The sequence below is a fragment of the Vidua chalybeata genome, chromosome 1 (genome assembly GCF_026979565.1).
Source record: "Vidua chalybeata isolate OUT-0048 chromosome 1, bVidCha1 merged haplotype, whole genome shotgun sequence".
In the NCBI taxonomy this organism is placed as follows: domain Eukaryota; kingdom Metazoa; phylum Chordata; class Aves; order Passeriformes; family Viduidae; genus Vidua; species Vidua chalybeata.
Window position 1 is genome coordinate 16,362,721 of NC_071530.1, and position 17,555 is coordinate 16,380,275.

At 42.2% G+C, this 17,555-nt stretch overlaps 1 protein-coding gene across 1 annotated transcript; it reads right to left on the minus strand.

The window, feature by feature from the left end:
• Positions 1-359: 359 nt before the first annotated feature.
• LOC128794951 (mycocerosic acid synthase-like) lies at positions 360-11,819 on the minus strand. Its single transcript, XM_053955296.1, has 6 exons — positions 11,705-11,819; positions 10,821-10,974; positions 9,766-9,926; positions 6,834-7,037; positions 6,549-6,730; positions 360-6,261 (listed from the first exon to the last, which is right to left on the minus strand). The coding sequence occupies exons 1-6, from the start codon at positions 11,817-11,819 to the stop codon at positions 703-705; spliced, it is 6,375 nt and encodes a 2,124-aa protein (XP_053811271.1). The 3' UTR covers positions 360-702.
• Between the last annotated feature and the right edge of the window lie 5,736 nt (positions 11,820-17,555).

The following is a 17,555-nucleotide window of genomic DNA, read 5'->3' on the forward strand; positions in this document are numbered from 1 at the left end:
GGTATTAGGGTTACAAAAATTTGAAGTAGGAGAGCAGATAAGGGACAAAAAAATCAAATAGGATAAAAATACACTTCAGGAATTTTTTAAAACATTTTATTACTCTTGTTTATTTGGGCTTTCATAAAATTTTGTTAATTCATAATAAAAATATTTGCTTTTCTGTATGCTTCACAATTGGTAACAATTGGTAAATTGTTAATATTTTTGAAAACATAAGCAAAACACTAGGATTTTGAAATTGACAACATCAAACTTTCAATAATTTATAAATATTTGGTAATATTTAAAAAATAATGATATGTTAACAAGAGAATATGACAAAAATGCTGATAAGCTTATGCAGCCTTATGTGTATATTTACTGTTTAGAGTTGCAAACATACAATTTTCATCAAATCTTGAATACAATTTAAAAAATGCAATGTGCAATAAAATGTGTAGGAAATTACCAACTTACTTCCAGTTAAAACTATTGAAAATTAAGGTAAAAGGTAAAAGACATTGAAAGTAAAAAGTCAGACAATTGACTGAAATTAACACAGCTAGCAGAATAATGGCAGAAGAACCTGGTGTGGGTTTTTCTGAGTCAGTGCAGATGAGTACATTCAGCATCACCAGATGTTCTGCAATTACACATTCTGACATGCTACAAAGGGACTGAGTATTGTCAAAGTTACACAGCTCCTGATTGGGAAGAGTCCTATAGCCAGCTCCCATTTTCTGCACTTTCAACCACAGCATTCTTCTTTTCAACTGTTCCATTTGCATTGCTTGTTTCTTCTAACACTACCACTAAACTTGACAGAGTTGTGTGAGGATCAAGCAGTTTCACAAGGGGTATGTCCACCTTTCGCTCCTGAAAGACACGGTTCTGAATTGTCATAGCTAACATAGAGTCTATGCCCAAAGACGAAAGTGGTGTATTCATGGTAAGTTCATCTGCGTTCACTCCTGTGAGGTCACTCATCAGTGAGGTGATGTAGTCCTCAGATTTGAGAAAGGCAGTCTCTGGGACTTCAGTTTCCTCAGATGTTTCAATCTTGATCTTGAAATCTTCTGACATAAGTGATATGAAGCGATTTTTGAGAGAAGTAATCTGAGTAAAAACATGATGATGCAAAGCTTGAAAGTTCAATTTGACCACAGCTTGCTGTGGTTTGTTTATAAGTAAGGTCTTCCTGAGATAGTCATGAATTTCATGCACTTGCAGAATGTCTATGCCCTTGGATCCCAGAATGCTCTGAATGTAGTTTTGGTTGAGCAGAATGCCGAGATTCAAAGCACCCCAGTTAATGGCCTGGCCTGAAAGCCCACAGTTCCTCCTGTAGAGGCAGAAGACATCCAGGAAGGAGTTTGCAGCTGCATAGTTTGTCTGAGTGGCATTGCCCAGAAAGGAAGTAACGGAGGAGTAGCACACAAAGTAGTCAAGCTCCTGGTTTCTGGTAGCCCAGTGAAGATTTAGGGTCCCTGCTACTTTTGGGCTCAGCACTTTGTGAAAGTCAGCCAGCTTCAGCACTTCAAGGTGGCCGTCGTGTAAAGCAACAGCACTTTGGAACACCCCTTTGATCGGACTCCCCACAAAGGTGTTGGCAATGGACTGGAAAGCTTTCTCAACATCACTGGTCAAAGCCACATCACACTGCACAGACACTACTTTGCTCCCTTTGTACTGCTGCTGCAAAGCCCTTAACTCTTCTTGCTTCTCACTGCTGGGAATTCTCCTGGAGAGAATTGCAATACACCCTCCTCCGTTCTCGGCTATGAATTTCACCGTTTCAAAGCCAAGTCCAGTGAGCCCCCCAGCTACTACATAAACAGCATTCTGCTTGAACAGCTGCTTCTGGGGCTCGTACAGTGGGATATCTGAAAGCACACTGATGGCCTTCTGCCTTCTCAGAACAGCAAGGGGGACAGAAGTGCAGGTGAAATAGGACATCACAGAATTTAGCCCTTCAAAGTTCTCAGTCTGCTGAAAAACAGAACCTGAGAGATGTCTAAACTGTTTCATATCCATGGAACTGATCCAGGCATGCACGGTCTTCTGCACTTCCTTTAGAGGTGCTTTCCGGAAAAGGCTGGCAATGGCAAGGATATGAAAGCTGATGTTTTCATGATCAATTTCACTGACATTCTGGATACATTCAGACTGCTGACTGCCACACACGATCACCACATCTTTAAGAAAGCACATGTGGGCCAGATCCTCCTGAGACAGTCTGTTGACTGGAGGAAGAATAACCAGAGCACTGCACAGGTTGATATACTGGAACACATTAGGAGTGGGCTTTGCAAGGACTGTTCTCCAACCCATCTCTTCTGCTGCTGCAGAAAGAATGTAGCACAAAACTGAGGATGGCTCTGTAGTAATAATACCCAATGTTCTGTCATTTTTCCCTTTGGGTAACCTCTGAGTGAAGATTTCCCATGCAATGATGAAGTATGACACACAAGGGACATTCTGGAGGAATGGGAATTTCCTTGCATTGAAACAAACTGTTCCTGGAATCTGAACTCTGGATGATGCAGCAGTGGGATAACATGAAACCACATGATCTCCCACTTTCACTTTTTTCACATCACTGCCTGTTGCAATGACTGTGCCACTGAAATCAAGAGCTAGAAGCCTGTGTTTGTCTCCTGCCTGTGAGTTCCAATACAATGTATTACCAAAGTTGCAGCTAGAAACACTAATGGGAAAATAATCTTCTGAGTGCAGACAAATTTTATCCACTTGAATTTCAACACTCTGTTTGTCAAGCTGAGTAGCAGTGCCGGTGGATAACTCCCCAGACAAGTCTTTTGCTGTGTATGGATCAGAAGTGTACAAAGTGAATGATTGTGATTTCTGGAGAGATCTTACAGGTTGAATGTAATCTGCATCTACAAAAGGTGTGCGTCTGATTTCCGACACATAAAGTCTTCCCTGGCTGATGCAGACTTCTGGATAGTCCCCACCTTTGTACTTGACAAGAACATCTGCTAACACTGAGATGTCCAGGGAAGTGAAGGAGCTGAGGTCAATCAACTGAAATGCGATTTCTGGAACTTCAACAATACAAGTTCTGGTCATGCCATACAATGCAAACCCACAGTTAATGTGGTCCACATATCTCTCTGTTGTTCTGTACGTGATCACTCTGACGGAACAGCGGGATGTCTTCTCTCTTAGTGCCACCACTACCTGGCGATAGGCTTCGCAGTACTTTGCCAGCTGATCTACTGCTTTCCTTGGGGAATCTTCATTTAACTTTTGGATTCCCCACAAGAAAAGAATTTCATCATAATCCTTAACCTCTGCTCTCATTTTATTCTGTGTATCGCCTTCCACAAAGCATTCCCAGCCTTCGTACATAATATATCTCGAAGCAGGATGCAAGTATTTTTTGAGCTGCTCAGCTATCCCAAATTTGTCTGCAAACACAAGGACTCTGGGCTTAAACCCCAGATGTCCAATTGTCTGTGAAAGAGAGACTTCTTTCCATTTGTTTTCAAACAGAAACTCATTTTCTCGGGAAGATGATTCCTTCATGAAAGTGATGGCAACGCGCTTGAGCTCAGCCAAAACAGAGCCGTGTTTGTCCACAAAGCATCCACAGACCTCAAGGCAGTTCCCAGTGGATTTGCTCATTCTCATGTATATCATCATTTCCTCCTCCAGCGGGCGAAGCACCACAAGGCTGCCTATCCCCGAAGGAAAGCCTGCTCTGGACTGCAGTGTCCTTGAGGTCAGGACAGCGGTCATCTGCAGAAAACAGTCGAGCAGCACTGGGTGGATACAGTAGCTGTACATGTCTCTGGCAATCTCCTCATTCACCTTTATGCTTGTTATAGCTTCCTTTAGCTCCTGGCAATAATGCACATCACTGAGCTGCCTGAATATGGAGCCATACTGAAAGCCAACCTGAGACAGTGCTTCATAAAGCTCCTCTCTGCTAATCACTGACCTGCATCTTCGATAGATGGCTTGGAAGGAGATGCTGCTTTCTTCCACCACACCTTCAAGCCCCTTTGCCACTTGGCCAGCAGCATAAACTGCGTTGGAGGAAGAGAGAACCTCAAAGGTTGTCATGGCTTTTTGCAGACTCAGCTTGATACTCAGCACTTGGGAATTCTGTGTAAGAACACATGGTGCAGAAAAACTGATACTCAGCTGGCAAGTGCTCAGAGGCACTTTAGGTTCTGACCTGCTCATCACAGAGGCCAGACCAAGCTCCACATAGAAAGCACCAGGGACTAAGGCCACCCCATTGTTCTTGTGCTCATATAAGTATGGTGTCGTGTCCTGGGACACCAGGCAACCAAATTCCATGTTGTCACTGTTTATGCAGTAAATCAAAGGATGACTGGCACTGGCACCTCTTTGGTTTGCTTGGTGATGGATATCCAGGTAGCCCATGAGTTTTTGGCGATCAAATTGATATCGTGGAATGGCCACAGGAACACTTTGATACCCATTATAAAAGTGCTGCCAGTTGGGATTAAATCCCAGTTGAAACAGATTTCCTACCAGGGTGAAGAGTGTCTGATATTCTGCATCTGTTTGCAAAGAGGACAACACCTGTGTGCCTTTCCCTAGCGTTTCTTTTATGCTTCGCTGCAGTGCTCGGTGAGGACTTATTTCCACAAACACCACGTTTTCCCTGCCTCTGGCTGCAGTTTGGATGGCTTGTGTGAAAGCAACAGGCTTGCGAGTATGCTGTGCCCAGAATTTGCCCTGAGCAAAGTCATTTTCAGATGCAGCCACCCCAGTCAGTGTTGAAATCACTTCCATTTCCCCCTTCTGCCTTTCTAAAGGCTCTATCTGCTCCTCCAGCTCCTCAAGTATCATATCCATGCTGGGGCTGTGGTACGCAGCTGGAACATTTAAAACATGAAGAAAGATGTTTCTCTGTCTGAAAGCTTCAGCTAACTCTCTCTGGACAGCTTCCACAGCCTCTACACTCCCAGACAAGGTGCAGGAAACGGGGCTGTTGAAAGCAGCAATGCACACCTTTCCTGAGTAGGGATGCAGGCGTGCAGCAATCTCTTCAACAGGGATGTTTCCAACTACCAGCATTCTGCCGCTGGGAGTCTTTGCCTGCAGCCTGCTCCGGTGATAGATCACTTTTACTGCATCTGCCAGGGAAAGGTACCCAGCAATATGTGCAGCAGCAACTTCCCCCACCGAGTGGCCAACAACAGCAACGGGCTTAATACCCCAGTGCTTCAGGAGGGAAGCTACAGCAACCTGCAGGGCAAACAGTAAGGGCTGAGAAAGCTCTGGATTCAACAAGTCCTTTGGGCTATGATTTCTTGCTGGCAGGAGGCTGATGGCAGCGTGCTGCTGAAAAAGGTCTTCTATTTCCTTACACTTGTCTCTGAACACCGGCTCTGAGCTCAGCAGTGCCTCACTAAACTCCTTCAGCGTTACGCCATTGCCACAGAACACGAACACCAGCTGTGGTTCCACTTTGGATATGGCAGGTTCCATGCTCGCTGCCAACTTAAGCTCTTGCTGCAAGTGTTGGAGGGAGTTTGTGACAAACGCCTTTCGGTACCTGTAGCTGGCATGGCTTCTTCTGCAGGCAGACGTATAGGCCAGGCTTGGGAGAGTTACAGAGTTCCTTGTGCTCAGCTGCTCAGCTGTGTCGGCCATTGTCATCTGAAGGGACTTAGGGGATGCTGCTGACAGCAGAACTAATTCCAGGGGCTTCTTAAAGGCAGCAAGAGGCTCTGGCTGCTTCACCTGCCTAACTACAACATGAGCATTGGTTCCTCCAAATCCAAAGCAGTTGATGCCAGCAACTCTTCCATACTCACTGGATTCTTCCCAGGGCTCTACAGCTGTGGCAACAGCAAGGTTTAATTTCTCTGTATCGATGCTGCTCATCTCCTTTGAGTAATGCAAGGATGGAACAATCTTTCCATGGTGCATCATCAGGAGCACTTTGATTAATCCAGCTGCTCCAGCAGCTGATTCAGTGTGTCCAATATTTCCTTTCACTGAACCGATTTTCAGAATGGAAACTAGGGAGGACCTGTTTTTGCTAATGACACTGCCCAGGCTCTCAGCTTCAGTAGGATCTCCAGCAGCAGTTCCTGTGCCATGGGCTTCAATGTACTGCACAACTGAGGGATCAACATGACTTTCATAAATGCTGCGCAGTAACTTCTCTTGTTCTATTTGAGATGGTCTCGTGATTGGAGTCGTGGACCTGCCATTCTGATTGACTGCACTGATGTTTATCACACCCCAGATTTTGCTGTAGTCTTCCTTTGCCTGTACCATGAAAAGTTAAATTGTTTTTAATAAACTCATGCTTTCTTTGTAAAGAAGACAACAAAAAGACACAATACAGCCAAGAACAACCAGAACATGATGCTAACTTTTAAATGCGAGATCCTTTCCCTATGCTACAGAAAGTGAATAAATTCTAAAGAAATGCTTCATTAATCTTACACTTGGATTGGAAAAACTTCTATGGAATAGTCATTATTAGAGCTGAAGATAAAAAAATTCAGGCAAGCAACCAGTCTTATTTCAGGTTGCTTCACAAGCAATCTTACCTTTTTCAGTGGTTTGAGGAAAACAACACCGCAGCCTTCTCCCCTTCCATAGCCATCTGCTTTTTTGGAGAAGGGTTTGCTTATGCCCTCTGGAGAGATCATTTTGGCTTTACTGAGAGATACAAAGGTGCGGGGATCAATGATGCAGTTCACCCCACCACAGATTGCTGCCTCACAGTCTCCTGGAGTCAAACAGAAACATACTCATGTTGAGATGGCCCTGGTGATAGACAGAAATAGTAAGCAATCATGATTTCATTGTCTAGCACCTCATTGCCTCATTACCTGATTTAATGGCTCGCAAGGCATAGTGCAGAGCAAAAAGAAAAGACGAACACGCAGTGTCAACAGTCAGAGACGGCCCAGTCAGATTAAATGTGAAAGAGATCCTGTTGGCTGCAATGCTCATTGCTGTTCCAGTACCATCATAATGATTTATTTCACTCACAGTTCTGCTGGTTATGATTTCATAGTCTCGATTCATGAGACCTGGAAAACATCAGATACATGTCCAGTTAACCCAAGCCAAAATAGGCATGTACAGCTCAAAACCTGATGGTGTGGTTTGGTTTTCAGTGTTAAGATGAAACCATATGGCACCAGGGCTCCTGTCATGAAGCTTTGCTCCAACACAAGTCAAAGGCAGAAGTCACAGCAATTTCCCCTGGACCCAACTTACACACACATACCTAACACTGGAAATTCCTACCTGCCCAGGAAATGGCCTTTCCTGATGGCTTAGCTCACTCTATGATGCAGCTAAGATCTCCGTAGTCTGCTTAGACCCCTGTATCTCACTTTGAGTCTGAGATACAGTTTTGGGACTCAGGTTGTTTTAGTTTAGCTATGAGAACATTTATCAACAAGTTACAAGGAGGGTAGTTCAGACATAAATGTACAAGACATTAGCTTCCTCAGATGTACCAAGTTAAAGGTCACAGCACAAACTACATCCAATATTCTGTATTTATCTTTTTTTTCACACTTGCAACAGTAAGAAATAGTAAAGAAGAGCAGGGCCTGTGAGAGCAGGCCTTTCTGGGAACACTACACTTGAAATATGGTGGATCCCTAAGTCCATGAGCACGTGTGGAAAGTGCAGTAGCTCTATTCAGAGAGCAAGGAATAGCGCCCTCAGTGGAAGAAGAGCATCTCTCAGACTAAAAGGTAATCTAAAGCATTTCCCCTACAGGTACATCAGCCAAACACCCCTAGAAAACTTTTTTTTAAAGATACATAGATTGCACCAGAAATAATGTTCTGTTACTCTACTATTGTCTTTTAAATATCTTTCAACAGCATCTGATGCCATCTCCTCCGTAACTTTTTGGGTACTGACAAAGGCAGTTGGACAAGTGCACCTTGGTACCATTCTAATGGCCACAGGTGGATTTCTGCTGCTTTAAAAGGATATTAATCCCCAGAATACTTTAACCAAAGTAATACTGGAAAACAGAATATTGGGGGAAAAGTGTAGGTCTGTGTAGAAGCCCAGAAGATAAAGGGCTAATGTGTACGTGTCATACACCGATTGCCAGAGAGCCAGGGAGCCAACCAGCCAACCAAGGATTGTCAGTAATAAGCAAAAATTGTTAAAAAAGCCAAAATGAGGCGGGACCATGAGGAGGTAGGGCAGCACTTCTCTGGGATAAACATCCTTGTTCTGCTCCACAGAGACACAATCACAAAATCACAGAATCAGTTAGATTGGGAAAGACCACTGAGATCATTGAGTCTACCCTGTGCCAGAATACCACATTGTTCACGACACAATGGCATGAACTGCCACATCCAGTCTTTTCTCAAACATCTCCAGGGATGATAACTCCATCAGCTCTCTGGGCAACTAATTCTCATATCCAATCACCCCTTTCTGTGAAGAATTTCTTCCTAATGTTCAACCAGAAACTCCCCTGGCACAGCCTGAGGCCATGTCCCTTCATCCTGTCTCCAGTTGCCTGTGAAAGATGTTGATCCCCACATCACTACACCCTCCTTTCAGGCAGTTGTAGATAGCAATAAAATCACCCCTGAGCCTCCTCTTCTCAGGCTATAAACCCCCAGCTCCCTCATCTGTTCCTCACAGGACTTGTGCTCCAGAACCTTCCCCAGCACTGCTGCCTTTCTCTGGACTTACTGCAGCACCTCAATGTCCTTCCTCAATTGAGAGGCCCAGAAGTGGACACAGGACTCGACTTGTGGCCTCAGCAGTGCCATATCCAGTTGGAAGAATCATTGCCCTGCTCCTGTGGTGACACTATTGCTGATACAGGCCAGGCTGCCACTGGCCTTCTTGGCCACTTGAGCACAGACTGGCTCATGTTCAGCTACTGACCACCAGCACCACCAGGTCCTTTTCCACTGGGCCACTTTCAAACCACTCTGACCCCATCAATCAACAAAAGACAGCACCAGCACAGAAACAAGAATGAAATATTGACCCAAGTTCAGTCTTGGGACGGAGGGGATGAAGACCACCCAAGAACCCCAGTCTTTGATGCATTTCCAAAATGGTCTGAAAGAAGGGACTGGACATGATAATTTGCATAGAAAGAGAGCAACCTGTCTTCAGGGCAGGGAAACCTATTTATAAAAAGGTACCCCAAACAAACCTGGAGGGTCCTCCAGGACCCTAGACATCCCATTGGCCAGACCAATACTGGAACAAGGACTGGTGATCACTTTTTCCCTCTTTTTCTCTTTCTCCCTCCCCTTCTTTAATTTATCTCTTCCTTTCCCTCTTTTCTTCCACCCTACACCTTTATCCACAACCCACTGCCATGTGCTGATGTAGCAGGTCAACATTCCAATTTCCTTGCCAAGTGTGTAATTTACTAAGAAAATGTTTTCTGCAGATGTGAGAAATTATGCATCTTGGGTGCTCCCTTCTCCTTAAGGGTGGAACATCACAGCCTGGCTTGGGAGTGTCTTTTCTAAGAAGGGTTGGGTTGCACCTGCAGTTCCCTGTTCCCTTCAGTGCCTGAATACAGGAAGAAGAGTACCAAAAAGAATACAGGAATTGTACCATGAACTTCTAGAATAGCCTGGTAATTCTTACCAAAAGCAACCACTAGTGCCATAGCACAGTAGCCTTAGATCTCCAGTCTAGATCCAGCCTAGATCCAGTGCTAGATAACATATTGAAAGGTTATAAAGGATTGCTCCAATCTTTGTGAGGTTCAAACACACTTTCTTTGCCATGAATTTTTCATCTTACCAATGAAAACACCTGTTTTGGTGCCACTGAGAGATTCCACAGGAACTCCTGCATCCTCTAGGGCTTTGTATGTGCACTCTATCAGTAATTTCTGTTGCGGATCCATGCGTTCTGCTTCCATATTATTAATCCCAAACAGGTGGTTGTCAAATGAATTAAATCTGAAATACACAGACCAGAATAAAATATAACATATGTATATAAGATGCATTTACTTCTAGACTCACAGTAAACATTTTTTGCAACTTCATGAAAAGCCGAGCAGTAACTGGTGTTGAGGCCACACTTCCCGTTTATGAAATTCAGAAGAAAATGTTTATAAGCCAAAGATATTTCATGTCCCACTATAAAATATGTCATTTTATCAGTGATTCCGCATTTCAGAGTTAAGAGCCCACTCCTACCCATTTTTATTCTCATGGTTATTGCACTACTACCAACTGGATTCCTCAGACTGTGAAATGTGCAGAATGAGACTTCCTCTGCTATAATGTGGCCATAGCCAGTAAGTTATACACAAATAAGTTTTGTACCTTGTTTTTAGCCAATACAGACCAATGCTTTACAATTTAAAACCAAAAAGTGGAGGATCAGCTCAGGTGTTTTCAACAGATATCCATGCGTCTCTAACAATACATTCATAAATACTTTGTGTGTTTTTATATTTAAAAGCGTCTTCAAAATATGCCCATGCTTACAAAAGACCAAGTCCAACTTTAATCTTGTATCCCAAGATCAGATTTATATGGCCTTCTATAATTTCTTGATTTCAGAGCAGGATTCAATATCTAACATGGGACTAAGCACTAAAGTAATTCTAGGTCCCATGATTCAACCCTGCCAAGTATAAATTTCAGGAGACAATAAGATTTCTTCTGTGCATGTCAACTTCTCCCTTGAATGAAGCTCTACAGCCTGAGGATTTTAGGGGAATGTGGAATTCAAATTTTGACCTTACTGCAATTTGCTATTCTTCACCCTATCACAGCCCCTGAGCAGCCTCTTGTAGTCTAAGTACTACAAAAGTCAGTGGTGCAGCAGGGTAACAGACTCACTCATCGAGAAGAGCAGCTCGTGTTGTACATATTTTTCCTGGCTTGTTGCCATCTGCATCATACCACTCCTTGGCATTAAATCTCTCGGGGGGGATTTCTACAGTGCAGTTTTTGCCTTCCTCCAGGACTTTCCAGAAATTGTCAATTCCATCTCCTGTTGTACAAAGTTTTAAAAACAGATTAAATGATGTGCTCCCCATCCCCACGCAGACTCAGAAATACACAATCAGCAACAAGGACCTCTCACATGTAAATCTAGGCTGCTCAAGCAGACTTGCCACAGAAAGAAGTGATCATTCTTTGGTGAGAGGAAAATGATAAAGCATGATGATCCCCTCACTGCTTGTCTAAAAGCAAAGGAACCCCACAAAATCCTTAACCATCTTCTCTCCCTATTTCCCTACCATCTCACTGTATCTACTCCCCCTACTGTAATAAAGGAAGAAGCTTTCTTTTAGGAAAACCCAACCAGTTTATTTTACGGGCATTGCTGATAAGAATGTCCAGCCCTTTATCTGTCCTGTTCCTATGCATGTAGAGTCCTGTAACAATGCACAATCACCCAGCCAGTGAACACACAGAAAGTTCAAATCATCCCAGACCCATCCAGCTCATTTGTATGAGTTTCATGTGCAGCTCAATGCCCTGCCCACAGCCAGCACTGCAGCTTCTTTTGTCTGTTTGTTTGTCTGTCTGCAGGCAAATTCAAATGAATTTGTTTCCACCACAGCACCACCTTTCAAAAAGATCCCACAAGCAGCAAAGCAACAAATTCAACTAAGGGACAAACCGACAATTGTTTGTTTTCTCCATTTCAGCATTAATAAAAGACTCTGCTTTTCAATGTTCACTCACAGCCTGTTTTGCTTTTACCCCAAAGTTACCTCCAGGAAAGTTGCATCCTATTCCAACAATAGCAACTTCATCTGCAGTCTCGATCTCCATCTCCTGGGCTGCACAAGACAGAAGCACTGTCAGTCCAGTCCAACAATTATGCATTTACCATTGAATAAATATTAGGTTAAAAGGTAAACTTCCCACAGACACACAAACTTGTTCAAAACTTAGTTAATCTGAAATCATCTGTTGCTGGTTGTGATGACAAAAGACACTCCCCACAAGTGACCAGAGCTCTCTACTATGTTTTTCCTCTTGTCTCTACTTTCAGAGGGAATTCCCCACTTAATTCCCCAGACTTTCTCATGCACAAAAGACTTCCTTTTTACTTTTAACCTCTGCTAACAAATGTTAATCTTTTGATCGCAAAGATAAGAATTCTCTTTGGGGTCAAATCAAATATCCCAGGATAGAATTGACAGATGATTTATTTTTCCTTGATTCTGAGAAAGGAACATGTCAGATGAGAATCAGTTCAGTTTAACTAATTAGAACTCACTAGGATGCCAACTCTAAGCCCTGCACTCCTCCTGGACTTCCTTCAACCCACAAAGAGGAGAAGATTCTTCTAGAAAGGTTTTGTGGGGGACTCCTGGCAGTGGGGAGAGTTTCCCATCCCAGGGATAGCACAGCAGGTCCCAAAGAGCCTTTCTCAGTCACTGACTGACAGTAGTGAAGCAGAGATGAGGCTGTTTCACAGCCCCACACATCACTCAGAGTTATCACTTCTTGGAGGTTTGCTTTGAAAGGTGAAATTAGAGAAAACTGCTCAGATTCACACTGAAAAATTTACTTCTAGGTTCCATTAAGAACAGAAAAGTCAGAAAAAGTTAAAAGGCCACCTAGCAAAAATAAGTAGACCAGAACCTGGTTTTCTAGGAGTGAATTCTATTTTACCAGCAATGTCAATTCAAAATTGACACAACAATTCTTTCTATGATTTCTTATTTTAATGTAACTGCTAAACTAAAGCTGCAAAGCCCAACGAAGTATTTTATCACCAAAGTACTTTTAAGTATTTTTCCTAAGTAATTACTTAAATAGTAAGTAATAGAAAATTCAGGACCTTCCAATCATAACATAAAACATATCTTTGGCATCTCTGGAGCTATGTAACTCTTACCTTATATCATCCCAGTGGGGTGGAGCAGTAGGATGTCTGTGGAAGTAGTTTATATAGGATTCTGTGTGGTTTCTTTTTTAAATGGGCATGCTAAAATGTTAACGCCTTTTAAAGGAAAAATGAAAATGAGTCATGTGATTAGTCAGTAAACCCGACTAAAGTTCAAAAGTAATTCCCTGAAGTGGTAAATTCTTGATGTCATAACTTTTCACACCAAAACAGTAGTAAAAACCTCTGTCTTATCTTTTTACAGTTATCAAAACAGTTAATTTGAGATATCTTGTCATGAAATAGCTCAGAAAATCTTTATGATCCTAAGACTATGATTTAAAAGACTCTGTCTTTAAAGTAATAACTCAGTTTGGTTTACTCTTAATATCAATAAATATGAACTAGTGTAAAAGCCCTATCTATTTGTTTGTGGCATAATTTATGAAAATGAAAAATAAACTCTCTAGAAACTTAAAACCTGAGTCTCATGTTTGATTCCACAGCTACTTTCTTTTGCTGAGCACAACCTTTTAAATGTAAAAGCACAAAAGCCTTGTCAGAAGACAAAAAATCCCAAAATATTTCTAAGCCTACCACAATATTAAAGGCAGTATTGAACTTTCTTTCTAAAACCTGCCATCTGCTTGAAAGCCAAACAACACTGGAATATCCAGAAATAAGCTCTGAAGTGATCAAGTCCAGTAGTCACTGCTAGATCCCTTTTTCACTGTCCCTCATCTGAATTTATCCCAACCACCTAAACTCATCTTTCTCTTCTTCTGACTTTGTAATGGAAACACAGGATTGCATTCACTTATGATTTAAGTTTTCCTTGATGGTGGGATTCAACTCTTTCCACAAAGAAAGCAAAAAAGCATTGTGCTGTGAATAAAGAGTTTTTCTGCTTATAGACAGAATAAACAGCTTATTCTGTTATATTTTGCCACCAAGAAGTTTCATAACCTGCTCTGAAAAGTTTTAAATTTGTCTCTCCATTTCATAGCTGAATATCTCAGTCACTCACCTTTCTCAATTCTGAGACTGTTAGGAGTTATTTAATGATTTTTAACTAACATACTTCCTCGGTATCATTACGAGGCTTATTAACAAGATGGCTAGTCTGAAAGAGACTTGAGAATCTCCATAGTTTACACATCTCTAAAGAGCACTCTTGTTAGTGCTGGTACCACTAACATTCCCTGGCAGAACAGAATTCATCAACTGAACTAGGAATGCACTGTGGAACCTCTGTTACAGTTTCACAATCAGCACCTGAAAGCACAGGTTGCTAAGCCATATTTTGAGGTATTGGTTAGGTACTGGTAGAAAACTGAAATGAATCCTGCACACCTGTGGTCATCAATTTCAATGCAAATTAAACCAATCTGAACCCCAGTAATCCAAACACAATATGAACAATGGGAACACTAGTGCAGGACTAAGAAAGAGCTGTTCACATAATTGGTTCTGAACATTTTTGTTTATAGTTTAGCAGTGTGTTGCCTGAGTGCTGATGGCTTGCACTAGTCTCATCATAGTTGGAATATATTAATAAACCCAAGTGCTTGCCCAATCCTTTTGAGCAATGACAGAAACAGAAGTAGGAACTAAGTATGGAAGCAAATGTAGCAATAATGGATTGAGTCTGTTACTAACGTAGGCAGTCTATTTATAACTGAATTACATGTTGCTTTGTCATCAAGATGTATGATTGCAAAAACAAGCTTTTTATATGACAGTAAAGGATGCAAAACTGTCTGCATGCATTTGCTGAAAGCCTGAAACAATATCCAAGCCCTCATTCAGACTAGCTGTGGATAGTGTGGTGCCATTGCTAATAGTTTGAGCATGGACAGAAGCAACTACTTTCCTGATGATCAACAAGTAGAAGAGAAGATATGACATCATAGTATGAAGATGTTTGCAACATCTTCCTAAAATTTGAATGATAAGGAAAGGATGGAGCACAAGAGGATTTCTCTTAACTTTCTAGAGGTGGAATCTGGAATCTGCATGCCTTGTGTAAACTCTGAACATTGCTGGGACATGGATAGGGTTCCCCCCATTTAACCAGAGCTATGCAAATGTTATGCACATAGTCTATGGTAACCATCTAGCTTTCTTCTCCAAAGACAACAGAGAAAAACCTGCAGTGGGAAAATCAGATCAATTTAGAGAGTTAAAGTTATATAAAACCACTTTCAATAGCAAATGCAGTAGAACAATAATTTCCCTATACCTATTCAATATTCTTTTTCGTGTATGCAGGGATGACATTAATTTATTTTTCTATACACTTAATCTGAGATGTGAAATAAGATTATTAACTCACAGGACTCCCAGTTTCCTTTTCAGAATTGTAGCTTCTCAGAAGGAAATACCACATCCTGTAAAATCCCCACTTTCTCTATTCCTGTTACATGACATTGCATTCAGCTATCTCAGAAAGTTCCCCTGAAAATTTCACTGTTGAGTAACTGCATCTGGTATCAGGGCTTACATTTAGATGTTTAAGATATTATTTTTTTTTAAAAGATGGAACATAACTGGTCAGAAATAGGTACATCACAAAAAAAAAAAAAAAAAAACCAAAAAAAAACCAAAAAAAAAAAACCACGGGTAGAACTAGCCTTGAGCCATGTGCAGCCTTTATAGTAAATACAAACAATTTTCATAGTATCATAGAATACCAGGTTGGAAGGGACCTCAAGGATCACCTGCTGCAATCTTTTTTAGAAAAAGCACCAGATGGCCAGCACCCTCTCCAGCTGAATCTTAAAAGTGTCAAAACTGGGGAATTCCACTTCCCTGGTGAGATTATTCCAGTGACTTTTTCCTGTTGTGAAAAACGTTCATCTTCTGTCCAAGTAGAATCTCAATTGCTGTATTTGACCTCTACATAGTCTGGTTTTCCTTATCATACAGCATGACTCATTTTCCTCTTTATCCCTGCCTGTCTTTATGAAACAGTCTATTGCCATCCATTGTAATTCTTCAGTCATGTGAGTTGTCCCACCATGGTTCAGTTATTCCCATGATATCATAACTTTCTGACTGATGCATGAAATTCCAGTTCCTCCTGTTTCTTCCTCAGACAGTGTGCATTGATCAACACACACTTGATATGTCAGGTGGCTGTCTTCTGGTTCTATATGGCCAAGCAAATAAGGAAGATTTGTCATGACTCTGTTGGCCTGACTTATTCCATAGTTAGTTGCAATGGTGTAAGTGTTACCACTTTGGATCCCACCCCCAGAGTCCTCCTGTTTAAAGCCAAGCTTACTAAGTTGTCCTGCTACTGAAGATCATCCTTCCGCTTCCAGAGAGTTGGATTCCATCCCTCTTGAACAGACCACTGTCATCAAAGAATATCCTGTTCTCAGGCCCACAGATGGGTGCTTCAATACCCCTTAACAGTGCGTCACCCACTACAAGCACTTATCATTTCCTTCTGTGGCATCCCTTGCCTGCTGCTGGTATAGTTTCTCCTCACAGACCTTGTTCATGGGTGTCTATAGCAGTTAAAACTTCATATCTGGTTTTGATTGTAATGCTGGAGGGTGGGGAATGAAGCAGAGTCAGGTTTTTTTGGGTCATGAGGGCCAAAGATATCACATTCTCTGTGTTGCCTGCTACAGGTGTATGGTTCTGAAACCACTTATCTATCTCCATCTCAGCCTCTCTAGTACTGCACAGCCTTTTAACTGTTTCCTGCAACTCAGCCAGCTGATGCAACACCTTGTGCACATCTTTCGCAGAAGAGTGTGGCCACCTTTTCTCCAGAAGAATGTGGTCACTCATTGCAATCTACTGCTTCTACTGAAATCTCCTTCCCTAACAGTCCCATCTGCAAGGAAGCCTCAAACATCTCAGAGGCTTTCTCTGTAGAATCACTGGATTTATATCTGAGGCATGTGCCCACCATTATGGCAGAGACTTAGAGCACTTCCCTGGACTGTGGGCTCACAGGCAGGGTGCACAGCCCTTCTCATGTGCCCTTCTCTGCTAATGGCTGCACCCTCTCAAGCCCTGTTTGCCTTCTCGATCCCCATCTGCCCATTCTAGTCACATTGCTCCCCAGGGCCATTTCAGTCTCCCACAGTTGCTCCAGGCAAGGCCCTGCCTTGGGTGTCCCTGACAGCAGAAACATCCTGTACCCTTTGATCTAAGCTCAGCCATGCACCTTACCATTGCCATCCCTGCATGCCTCACTGACTTCCCTCAATATTAAAGAGTGATGCCGTTGAGCAGGACAGGAACAGAGAACTCCAGATCAGAAGGCTAAAAAAATTAACTCTGATTTATTTCAAATGCACCGCTCTATATATAGAGAACATCGAGAAGATTAATTTCATTGGTCTTAAAGTAAAAACATCCCACACCATTGGTGTGCAGTGAATGACACACAGTGGCAGGACATATCTATAAACAATGTGAATAACAAGATAGATTAGAGAATTATTTACATTCTTTTCCAACTGCTTTCCAGGCTCTTGCCTGGTTAGAAAGCCTTTCTCTTTCTCTCTGACTGAGCTGAGAATACCCACATTTCCTCCGTTTCATTTACAAAAAGAAAAAAAGAAAAAGAAAAGAAAAGGCGGTGTTTGCGCCCTCCTGCAGGGCCCTTGCAGGAAAGAGAACAAACACAGCTCGAGAGCCTTATCAACTCCAATCAATCAAAACCTCAATTTGGATGTTGACTCAGAACGGTCGAAGAGATTCCA